At 35.7% G+C, this 12,342-nt stretch overlaps 1 protein-coding gene across 4 annotated transcripts in view; it reads right to left on the bottom strand.

Annotated features, from left to right (window-relative positions):
• LOC144968774 (uncharacterized) overlaps positions 1 to 12,342 on the bottom strand; it is a 137,462-nt gene that overhangs the window by 124,456 nt on the left and 664 nt on the right. For all 4 annotated transcript variants that reach the window (XM_078907433.1, XM_078907431.1, XM_078907432.1 and 1 more), the window contains exon 2: positions 7,975 to 8,074. In XM_078907433.1, the coding sequence (XP_078763559.1) occupies positions 7,975 to 8,017 (43 nt within the window). In that variant the 5' untranslated portion in view covers positions 8,018 to 8,074. The remainder of the gene's footprint in view (positions 1 to 7,974; positions 8,075 to 12,342) is intronic.

The raw sequence follows: 12,342 nt of genomic DNA, 5'->3' as shown, positions 1-12,342 counted from the left end.
TATTTTATACGCCGTTGAGAGGGTACCTTGGTAAGGCGTAACCAATTTCCTATGGTATACTTTGAGTGTAGCTCAGCTGGTATAACACTCGCTTCACACGTAAAGGGACCAAGATCGATCCCGAGAGCAGTCAATATTTTTTTGGACCCCCCCCCCGTCCCTCTAGCATTGATTGGGTAGCTGGGTCTGTTAGATCTGGCGGAGAGTACTTTGCGATAGACTATAATCCAATCAAAAGGGGTAGGAAGCAATTCTGTTTCACGCTATAGAAACTGGGATAGGCTCAGGTTCCGTGGGCCAAATGGCTCTGCATGACTACTTACATTGAGTGTTGCCATCATTGAATTGTTGAGTAATTTATTTATATTATAAAACCCTGGTATTGCACTGTTGAGATCAGAAAAAAAAATCATCAGATATTTGGTCAGATATTTCTGATTATATCTATGCGATGCCCAAAATTTAGTACATATAGCTGGAACATACGCAGAATCAATATTGTCCTAGAAGAAATCTGTCCACCCAAGTCAGGTCAATTGTGTTAGGAATATACTTTCATATTATTAAAGTTTATTTTATTAATGTAAATATTCGTATGACTGTAATAATGATTCACCGAAACGAAATCATTCACTTTTGAATGGAGTTGTTTAAACAATCATACAAAAAATTAGGTTACGATGGTTCTTATTATAATATTTGAGTTATTCTGACCCATATTGTCTACTATTAAATGGATAAGTACAGTTTTTCAAATATTTAAAAAACTGACACTTTCAAGATAACATAACAGAGAACTCAGTACTGTGTGATGAATAATGTTTTGTTAAATCGAGTACTGCCAAATTGACAAATTAGGGAACAGAGACAAGTTTAAGATAAAAATCTGAAATGGTGTGTATGAAAGAATGAAAGAAAAACACAAGAAAACTCTCATCCCAAACCTCAGTCTGCCTCGATTGGAGGTCGAACTGAGGTTTCAGCAAGACATTTTTCTTAAAATGTCGATTAGTTAAGATGTTCCTCTATTTATAATGGGGGTCCCAATAGGTCAGTTTGTAGAGCACTCGCTACACACGCAAAGGGACCGAGATCAATCCGGGTGCAGTCAAGATTTTTTTTTTCTGAAACCCCTCTCTACCAAGCTGGGTCTGTTAGATCTGGCAGAAAGTACTGAGTATTGGCGTCCTATCCAAAGTAAAACAAGCAATTGCAATTGTCCGTTTCACGCTATAGAAACAGGGATAAACTCCGGCCTCACGGGCCTTATGAATTCGCAGGACTCCTTTTTTTCCACTTACTAAGGTACTTTATTCAGAGAATTATAAAGATGCGGGGCTCTATGGTTTTATGGGTAAGTCACTGTTTAAAAGAATCCGAAAATTTATGATAGGCTAACTTAAATTCTCTAATAGACAAATTTGTGTATTTTAAAAGTCGAAATTGCAAATAAACAACCCGAAACACAACAAAAAAGAGACTACTTTGCCATTCGGCCCGAAGAAAACGCTGTAAGCGACGTAAGAGGCGAGAAAAACGTAATATTCAGACTCCTTTAAATAGTTGATCTCTCTGAATATTCGCGCACCGATCTCACTTAATTACTTTAAGGATTTCAGATCTACACTAAGTTTTCAACAGTTTTCATCTATTTATGACATCAAGTATTATTATTGCCCATTTGATGCTTTCAATGTGATGGTTTCGGGTGGATAATACCCAGGTTTAACTTATGGCCACACCCTCAACTCTATCTGTCCAGTATAAACATCAATACAGAAATTCCTGAGCGAGCAACTATCCGATTAGCTTTTTTCAGCAAATTGTGTTATTCATAATTATATTATTCACTTGATTACGTTAAGGTATTCGGATTTACAGAAATTTTAAATAAGTTCCACAAAATCAACTAATACTACTGCTAATATTACTGTCGTTTTTATGCCATCGATGTGATAATTATTGCCCTGGGAAATATATAGTTAAACGTTATCGGCAAACTGTCAATTATATCTGTCTAGCTTCTAGCCCAAACAAACCAAAAGTAGGCATATTATTATGATGGAATACTTGATACTGTTCGCGTCTGCTTCAGATTTTTATTTGATCCCAGGATTAAAGCGGTCAAAACACCCATTTTCTTTCATGTAAGTATAGATCAGTGTATATTACTTTGTTTTGAATTATGGGCAAACTTTCAATTTTACCAATCAACAATCAAAACATGACCACCAGAGTACTGTACTGTAAGGTAAGTTCTCGATCCCAGGATCGTCTTTCAACTCTGCTCACGTCTGCTACTTCAGGTTTATTTTCGCAGTTGATTTTCTTACCACAACCTGTTTTCACACACGGACAAATGTATGTTGCTGTGTCATGGGTCAGAGTTTATAGTGGCTTACACTTCATGTTGGGCCACACAGAAAAACCAACAGAGGATATACCACGTTACACAGACAACGTTGTTTACCAATCTGCCCTCATTAAATGATGGTGGGTACAATATCGAATGAAAATAGTTATTTCCCCGCGAAATTGCGGATTTATATATATATATATATATATATATATATATATATATATATATATATATATATATATATATAGTCTTTTACAAAAGAAACTAGACAGTTTTAATCCGCTAATAATTCAATGCTGGGTGAAACAAATATAAAAAATACATATTTGGAAACTAGACAAAACTAGTTTTCTTTTCATGTAGAATTTATTGAATTTGTGTAAACTGTTGAAAAGTTACCGGTATTTAAAACCAATAATTTAAAATCGATTTTGCAAAATCGAGCAGAAAATTGAAATCAGTACACATGACGCATTTCAGTATTTTGTGTGTCCACTGTTAGAAATGATCAATGCTACAGCTCTTTCCCTCATTGATGACGTTAGCTGATTTACTGTTCCTGGTGGTATATTAGTCCAAATTGTATTTAGTCTGTCGAATAATTCATCGAATTTTATACAGCTTTCTTGTCTTTATGTTCTTGTTTTGCTTTTTAAAAATTAGCTTTCCTTTCATAAAATCCCACATTTTATGTTCAATGGGATTCATGTCAGGTTACAGAGCTGGGCACTGGTTCAACTTTACATTTGAATCATTTAAGAAAACAGATATTTGTCCAGTCTATGTGCCGTGGCGTTATGAAACTGGAATATCACCATTTGATTATTTTGATTGCAAATAAACGGGACGACCATTGGTTCAAGGATATCACCGATGAAGAGTCGAAACGCCTTTGTAATAGGTTGAAAACTGAAGCTCTAATATAGTGCAATATCAACCAAATGTGCGTAAGACACTTTACAAACGGCCCCAAGCCAACAGCAACATTAAACATGTAGCCTAGACATGACACCTATAAGGAGATATTGTAGTTTTTCTTTAGACAGAGACACCTATGCTACTGGTTGTTACTCATTTTACACCTGAGTTCGGTGAGAGAATGTGAATAAAGATTATTTTCCGTGAACCCAGCTGTCCGACGAATAGAGCGGAGCTTGAACCAGGAACCTATCGATCAGAAGGTAAGTGTTATGCAAGACCATAAAGCCGCACATACTACATTAAGATTGTAATATTGAGCTATCTAGATAAAATAATGTGAGTTTAATTAAAACGTGAGTAGCAAATTATGCTGACATTGCATGTTTCTTTTCTCTGTGCTCACGGATGCAAGGGGTTTTTAAGAATATAATTTACTTTGACATATTTGTCTGTTTGGGTAGGAAAGAAATAAAGTCACGTAACCTACATACACCGTGCAGAAAAAAACGTACACGACTTTGGAAATCTACATCTTTTCTATTATATCTTTTAGCCGTCAATATGTTCTTTTCTCATCATTTGACAATGAAATGTTTCTTTTCTATGACAATGCACATTTCTTTTCGAGATAGACAAACAATTTACCCAGATTGTATGGAGCATTTGTTTAAATAGTGACTTTCAGATTGCTTCAATAGCCCTTTAAAATCATGGGAATGAGTGGAAGGCAGAAAACAACCTGGCACATGATGATACAGAAGGACATGACTGAAATTGCAGAACATAACTCGAATCTAGGACTTTCCAATCCAAAGGCGACTGTCATACCACTAAACCACATAGTCGAACCCCGTCTGCAAAAGGTTAACAAAGCTCCACGAGGTTCATGTACATCTCGGATAAAATTTCAAACAAAACTACTAACTTTGAAATTAGTATTCACCGAATGACCTTTGATTGAAAATATTCAAAAGCTCTATACATTTACTTAGAACATATTTGAGAACATGAGAGTGATGTCCTACATACAGAGCTTCTGCAGAATAAAAATGGTGACACCTTTATAATAGGTGATGACTGTTTAAATGATGATGAGATACTTTTAATGTGCAAAAACGAAAATCGGAAAGTAGAAAGTTTAATTATTGTGTCAATATAAATTGAAAAATTGCGGACTGCAATTGATGAATACAAGGCGAGTTCTTTTTATCTTTACAACAGAAAAACAGCTAGATTAAACAAACCCTTGCGGGGTTAAACAGAAAAACAGCTAGATTAAACAAACCCTTGCGGGGTTAAATAGATATTTTAGTTTACTATTATCTCATTAATGTGGCTGCTTTATATGTAATATTGACTGTGTAGGTGATGGTTAAAAATATTTAAGGATTCAGACTAAAAATTACTTCATTGAGTTTTTATTGTATATTGCGAGTATATTATGGGCTTTGTCACCGTGGCGTTTAGCTGACATCAGAATAACCGATGTTCAATACCACGTTAATATCAATACATTTACAGTGTTCCCACATAATCTCTCGATATCTCTCTCTCTCTCTCTCTCTCTCTCTCTCTTCTTCTTCTTCTTCTTCTTCTTCTTCTTCTTCTTCTTGTTAATATCAATGCATTTACAGTGTTCCCACATAATCTCACTCTCTCTCTCTCTCTCTCTCTCTCTCTCTCTCTCTCTCTCTCTCTCTCGCTCTCTCTCTCCTTCTTCTTCTTCTTCTTCTTGTTCTCCCCCCCCCCCTCTCTCTCTCTTATGTTTTATGTGCGGCCTTGTGGTCTTGTGTTTGATATTCGCCTTCAGACCAATAGGTTCCTTGTTCGTGTTCAACTCTTGACCCTGCAAATTTGAGTCCTTGGAAAAGGCATTTCACTCAATTGTTCTCACCGCACTCAGGTGTAAAATGAGTGCCTGGCCGGTACAACAACTCTAAAGAAAAAAACTGGTGTTTCGTAATACAATTGTGGACAAACGCTTAGGTCCAAGCTCAAATTTCCAAGAAAAAATGGATTCACTCAATAATATTTTCAACCTGATATAATATCTTGGTATTACCACATCTGGCCTGAATCACAGGTTGTATCCGTTGGGCATTCTGAATATTAGTTTTTGGTAATAGGTTGGTGAAATCTTTGTTGTCCAGACGAGCTTAATGGCTTCAACCATGGCTTTCAAACTTGATGGTTGTTTCTCTGCAACCATGTTTTCACATAGCGCCACACATTTTCTGTAGGATTTATATCTGGACTAATTCCAGGCCACTCCACTGCCATGACATTCGACTGCTTTACAATCTTTGCTTTGTGACACGGGGCATGCACAACGTGCATAAATATTGTATGCTGATGCGACTGTAAATAAGGTAGCAAGTTCGGTTCGAGCATGTCCAGTAATTTTGGTCATTAATTGTGGTCCCTGGCTCCAGAAAATAAAGACCAACTGTACCCGTCTTTGAGAAAGGGCCCCAAATCATTTGTCCTAGGGGAATGGGGGGGGGGGGGGGGGCGTGTTTCATTGTAAAATGTATTTCTCAACGTGTCGCTTCCCAGCTGGTCTTCTAACATAACAATGCCGATTAACGAACTGCTGTATTTTGTATTCATAAGAAAACATCAACTTTCCACATTGTTCTTCGGTCCAGTCTTCGCGTTTGTTTTTAACTTTTGTCATCAGCCTGGGCTTGCGAGCAGGTTACTTAGAGGGAAGCTTTAAATCATCTGTCAATCGACAAGAAGCTGTTTGACGACTAACACTCACTCTATATGACAACAGCACTGATCGAATTTTTAAATAAGAGCCAGTCGGTGTTTGGGATATGATGGACGTACTCACTCTATCGGCGCGTTGTGACGTTTTTCTTGGACGGCCACTTTTCTCTCTGTGTGAAAAAATGCCTCCAGCTTTATATTTTTGAATAGATTTATGTACTGCATTCTTCCTGCATCCAATCTTAATTGCTATTGCATGTTCTGTGTATCCTTCTTTGAATAATGTCACTTTCTGAGCTCTGACTACATCAGAAATTGATGCTTTCAACTCATTTTTTAAGATATATGTAACGTCCAGCTTGTAGGAGTTTAATACATCACCATAACTTGAAATAGAATAAAAGATTTGTTTCGATCAACTGAAGTGGTTAAAAAACCTGCCAAACAAAATGTGTTCACCTCTGATGCTGCACCATTAAGCACGGTACAAATTATGGCAAAATGCTACGAAATATAAGATTTTGGCCTAAACTTTTGGCCACAACTGTATATCCAGTATTGCTATTGGCTTGGGACCTTGGTTTCGAGCAACATTCAGTGAATGTTGTGCTGTATATCAGCTCAAGTTCTATCCATACATACATAAGCACACAAACACACACACAAACACACACGCACACACAAACACACACGCACAAACAAACACGCATATATATATATATATATATATATATATATATTATATATATATATATATATATATATATATATATTATATATATATCTTCAACTCTTCCCGCCAAACAATAAAAATAGACCCGTGATAACCAAGAGTTATTGTCACTCATTCAGCGTTACAGTATGAGGGCTTTTGACTTTATGTATAAAATTCATTCACGTTTTGGACTCTTTTTGTGTGCATAGATTTAGAAAGCAAGGAGATAGATACTTAACAAGAGACTTTTCGCATATCTAAGTCATTCTTTAAAACAATTATTTTTTGTGCACCCATTGTATAAATTTACAATGCAATAATTTGATTCTTTCCTATAATGATCGCGCTTTTCTGCATCATATCTACTGATAAAGCAATAAATAGCATTGTTCAGTGGGAAAGAATAATGATTTATTTGAATCACGGAGTCTAAATCTATTTATAGAGTGAATCTATTAGAATGGTATCTTTTGAGAGTAGTTTAGTGTAATGCTTGTCCGTTGTATAGAAAATTATCCAGATGGCAATCAGCAATTAATGTAGTATGCTCTATGCTACAGAAAACAGGGGGAATATTGAGACGAATATTCCACACTTAATATGTGTTTTCTTAAAAAATAAATTATGCCCTTCCGTCACATCATAAGATAACCGGGCCTAGGATATTCCACGAAGGAATATAGATAATTCATCAAACAAGATGTCGGATGTCAACAGGGATCACCCTTGTTGTCCAAGTGAGCAAATTGGGGGTTAATAATTTTGCCCAAAGAAAAAAGCGAAATTGCCTGAACGGGGCTCGAACCTTCCGGGTACCTTAACCACTCGGCGACTTCGCCAATGTTCTTCCCTTGATGTTCATGATGTTCAGAAAATACCACAGAGATATAGATAACAGGATAACAAATAGGTAATTAATGCCCAAACATTTTTAAAAAGATGAGGATGGTATTATTATTATTATTATTATTAATAATAATAATAATAATAATAATAATAATAATAATAATAATAATAATAATAATAATAATAATAATAATAATAATAATAAAAATACGAAGAAGAAGAAGAAGAAGAAGAAGAAGAAGAAGAAGAAGAAGCGAGGAGATATTTTACATAGAAGACGGAAAACAAAAACAATAGCATCGGCAACAGCAGCAGTTATAATTGGAGTCAAATTGATGTACCACTAAGCAAACTCCAACGAGCATTGGAAGATGTGAAAAGAATACATTGGCGACAAAATTAATCATAATTAACTTACCCGAAATGACAAGGACAACGAAAGATGGAATGGTCTGTGCCATGTTAAAGACACGGAGGCTGTGAGCTGAGGCTACTGTGATTGTCTCTCTTTAATGCTTCTGAAATATCAAGAGAAAATGTAAACAATTAATTCAATACGCAATTAAAATACCACAAGGCCAAAGGAGATGTAAAAATTCATTAAAGATAGACTGAGATTAAGATCCTACTGAGACAAACTAACATGTGAGGCAGAAGAGGTTTTGCTGGTTAAAGAAATTTGAAAGCACTTTATAACGGCGTCTAAACTGCACTATAAATCTGACCGTTTAGTTTCCCGCTGTTCCAAGTGCCGACGTAACCTCACCCGACAGGTAACCGGGGTCAACAGCGGTCAGCCGATCAATTCCCAGAACGTAGATTTGACGTGCATTGGGTGATACCAATGGATGATTTCCGTTACAATTAACCTCACGATCTTCGTGACGATGCAATTCCACCCAAAATGCAAAGAATTCTCGCAGACCTCCTCTTTCCATCGGTCCAACTTTTATTTCAATTCCTCCAGTACTTATTTCACAAGCCGTGATTCAAATTCACATATTTTTCTATAACATTTAAATAAAATTACTTGTAATTACCTCTTGATTATAAAAAAACGTTCCTCTCAATTTCATTTTTTTTGGGTGTAATTCACAAGGCACAAGTTTTACTACGAAATTAGGTAAGTTTCATTTAGTCTTCAGTTTTCATTATTTTGTAATGATTATTTTTCCGCGGTAGGTCAGGTAATAATGATATTACTTCTTTAGCCTTGTTCTTGAAACGTAATAATTAGCTGCGGTGTTATTGTTAATTATATTTTTTCTTCTATTTTTTCAATGATGAGTTAATTTGATTTTTAAATTGCATAATTTGAATTATCTTGCTAATGTTTAATTTTAAATGACATTGTGTGTTGGGCCACTTGAGCATTAGACTTACGTGTAAATGATCCAAGTTCAATTTAAAAATATGTTAAAATTTTCCTGCTCCCCCTTTCTTTCACCAAATTGGGTGAAGTATTTGGTTTTTCTTGTTCCAAATTTTATATACGATGTTATGTATGCATGGATATGAGAAGTAATACAGAGTGTTTTAAAACTCATTTTATTCATTAATTCACTATAGCATCGATTACATCGCTCAGTCAATTTTGAATTTTCTCTTACAGCATGGACCACACAATTGCAAGTCATAACCAAGCAGTGAATTCATTATGTAGGACATGTGGTATGATTTGTTTAACACAGAAATAGAAACGTGCCCGCAAGAAACCATTTAAATGTTCAAATTATTCTTATGACATTCTTTTAGTCTATGGGACTGACACGGCATTGGACAAGCAAGGAACACACTCATAATTTATGTGTAAAAAGTACACATTATAAAGCACATTGAACACACGACTCATTAAGCTTCTTTGTATTTGCTCATTGCCAAGACGCTAATAATAAATAAATCAACCTTGAAACGGGTTGCACTTGCATGTTTGATATCGACAGAGTAGAATATAACAACAAACTCCAAAACGCAGGAGAGACTTTCAAATCTCATGCACTCGCCCTCAGGGATGGTCCTATTGCCTCTGAATTGGACAGAATGCCGCATTACACCACAGGCTTACCACAGCAGGTCATTATTTGGCAACCACTGCCACAAATATTTACAAGAAAAAGTCTACGCGCAACTCACACTTACAATTATCCAACAAACAAAGAACTGAACCCACGACCCACTCATCATTGACGACGCATGCAGTATTGGATTAATTTTCGACAATATAAACAAGGCCTATAGTCATGTGCACAACTTTATTTCACACACAAAATCGATCAAAGCAGACACAATCCAATATATTCAAAGTGCATAAAACATTACACGGATACATACAGAAAATATTTTTCAAACAAAATAATCCCAAAACACACCTCTTTGAGTACCACTGCATACCACACATCACTCAATATAAGTTTGGACTTAGACTTCTTGGAGAACAAGGCACAGAGAGCTGTCACCAAACAACAGCACAATTGGAAAAAAAGAGCACCCGGCATTATCAACGATATGAATAAAATGCGATTTGTCATCAACGCAATGCAGTTAAAGACCAGCCCCAAACGACACTGACGAGTTTGAATGCTCGTAGCGGATATATTTTTGTTGAGGACAAATACGTTTTTTGTGAGGAAAAGTATTTACATCTTGTCTTTATAATACATAAAACTCAGACAAATCCATAGCAACGGTTATTTTTCTTCTAATTTTTGAAATGTTGCACCCACTATATTTTTTTTTGTAATTTGTTACCATTCATTGATAACTTATATTGAGAAATCTAGTAATACTAGGAGAAAAAAAACACACAGTAAAAGTAGAAAATATAAACTTTTATACCAAGTAGTGATATTTCAACTCATTCAATATGGTGTCTTACAGACAATAAAACAAAACATTGTTGAATTGAGTGAAAAGGCAATCCCCGTTAGGTAAATTCCTCTCGGTGATTGACCGCTCACCGTGACCGGGTCAGTAGGTGTCAGGAACTGGATACCGTCTCAACTAAACTGTTATCGTTATGACATCATAAGATAAATTTCCGATAAATACAAATTGATACATCAATTAAAGATAAAGAATGAAAAACCCTATCCACACCACAAGGACAGTTAAATAGATAGCACTTTTAAATTCAGATAGTCCTCCTAGTGCACCACCTGCAAATTCATTACTAACAATAAATTACAAGATGGACAGCAGTCATAAACTTAATACTGGACTTCGCCAGGGTTGTTTTCTTTCTCCATGCCTTTTTATCATGGCCATTGATTAAATAATGAGGACATTAGCCACATTAAGGTTAAAATTCATTTAAATTAACAAGGTTTTGAGGTAAGCAAAATACATATGTAAATAAATAAATAAATAAATAAATAAATAAATAAATAAATAAATAAATAAATAAATAAATAAATAAATAAAAATAAGACCATTTATAAAGAGAGATCCCACAAATTAATCATGGTCAGTGCGCTTAAGAAGCTTTATTTATTTTCCCAGCAGGTCATACGGAACACAATTTCCATCTGATTTCCATTTGATAACGTACAAATCAATTGTTAATCGCCTCTTTTGCGCTACTTCTCTTTACAATATCCATAATTGCTTAAAAGCGAGTACTCTTTCATAAAATACGTTTAAGTCGGAGAACATACCAATTTATATAGCGTTAAATGCCTTAGTACATATCACAGGGTATGTGGGTACGGCTATGTGATCTTGTGGTATGACACTCGCTTTCAGATTGGAAGGATGGGTTCGAACCTCGCTCGGCGCATAGTTGATTCCTTTGAAAAGGCTCTTTACTCACATTCTCTCACCGTACTCAGTTGTAAAATGAATACCTAGCCATTAACAGCGTTGTCTCTCTGTCGGAAATATTGTAATATCGCCTAACAGGCGTTGTGCCTCGTTCTACATGGTACGTGTTGCTTTTGGTCAGGGACCCTCTGTAAAGCGCTTTGATTACTTTTAGTGAATAGTGTTCTATATAAATGCTCTGGTTTTTTAAAATCGTATTTTTTGTAATAACGCATTTGTGTTAGGATTGAGATGTAAACTCTGTGTTAATTGTGTTTTATTCTAATCCATTTTACATAATGAATGTGCAAGTGCTTAGGATAGTGTTAAAATATTATATGTAGATTCTCTCCTTAACATTAACTTAAAATGAACGAAATATTGGTGTCCTTGTGGCCCAATATGTTGGTTTGAGGTAGAAGCCCACATGTAAAATTAACCAGTTCATTGCCGTACTATGAAAAGTGTAGTCCTTCAGAGCCACCTGGCCCATGGAGCCGGAGTTTATACCGGAACAATAGCAATTGCTTGCTACCCTTTGGATATCGCAAAGTACTTTCGCTAGATCAAACAGACCCAGCTACCCAATCACTGCTGGGTGGACAGGGAGGTCAGGAAAAGAATCTCGACTGCACCCGGGATTGATCTCGGTCCCTTTGCTTGTGAAGCGAGTGCTCCACCAACTGAGCTATCAGGGCCCCCGTCCTATGAAAAAAGAAACATTTATATAAAACTTTGGCCAGAAAACTCACCCCTCATATATCAATCGATTTAAATGACACTCGTCTTGGCAAAAACTCTCAATACCGGAATTTCACTCCCCATAATAAATTGAATTAATGACTGAAACCGAAATGATCAATTTCCATCATTTAGTTATCTCCAACATAATATAAATATTATGCAGCGGCGGTTCGTAAAATTAAGACAATTCAATTTTTAAGCTCAATACTAGTCCAATATAACAATATGGTTTCGTCACAAATAT

This window comes from Berghia stephanieae, chromosome 3 (genome assembly GCF_034508935.2).
Source record: "Berghia stephanieae isolate SIO BIC M18660-M18661 chromosome 3, UCSD_Bste_1.3, whole genome shotgun sequence".
NCBI classification, from domain to species: domain Eukaryota; kingdom Metazoa; phylum Mollusca; class Gastropoda; order Nudibranchia; family Aeolidiidae; genus Berghia; species Berghia stephanieae.
Note: the sequence above shows the minus strand (reverse complement) of the source record. Positions and strands in the feature narration are given on the sequence as shown.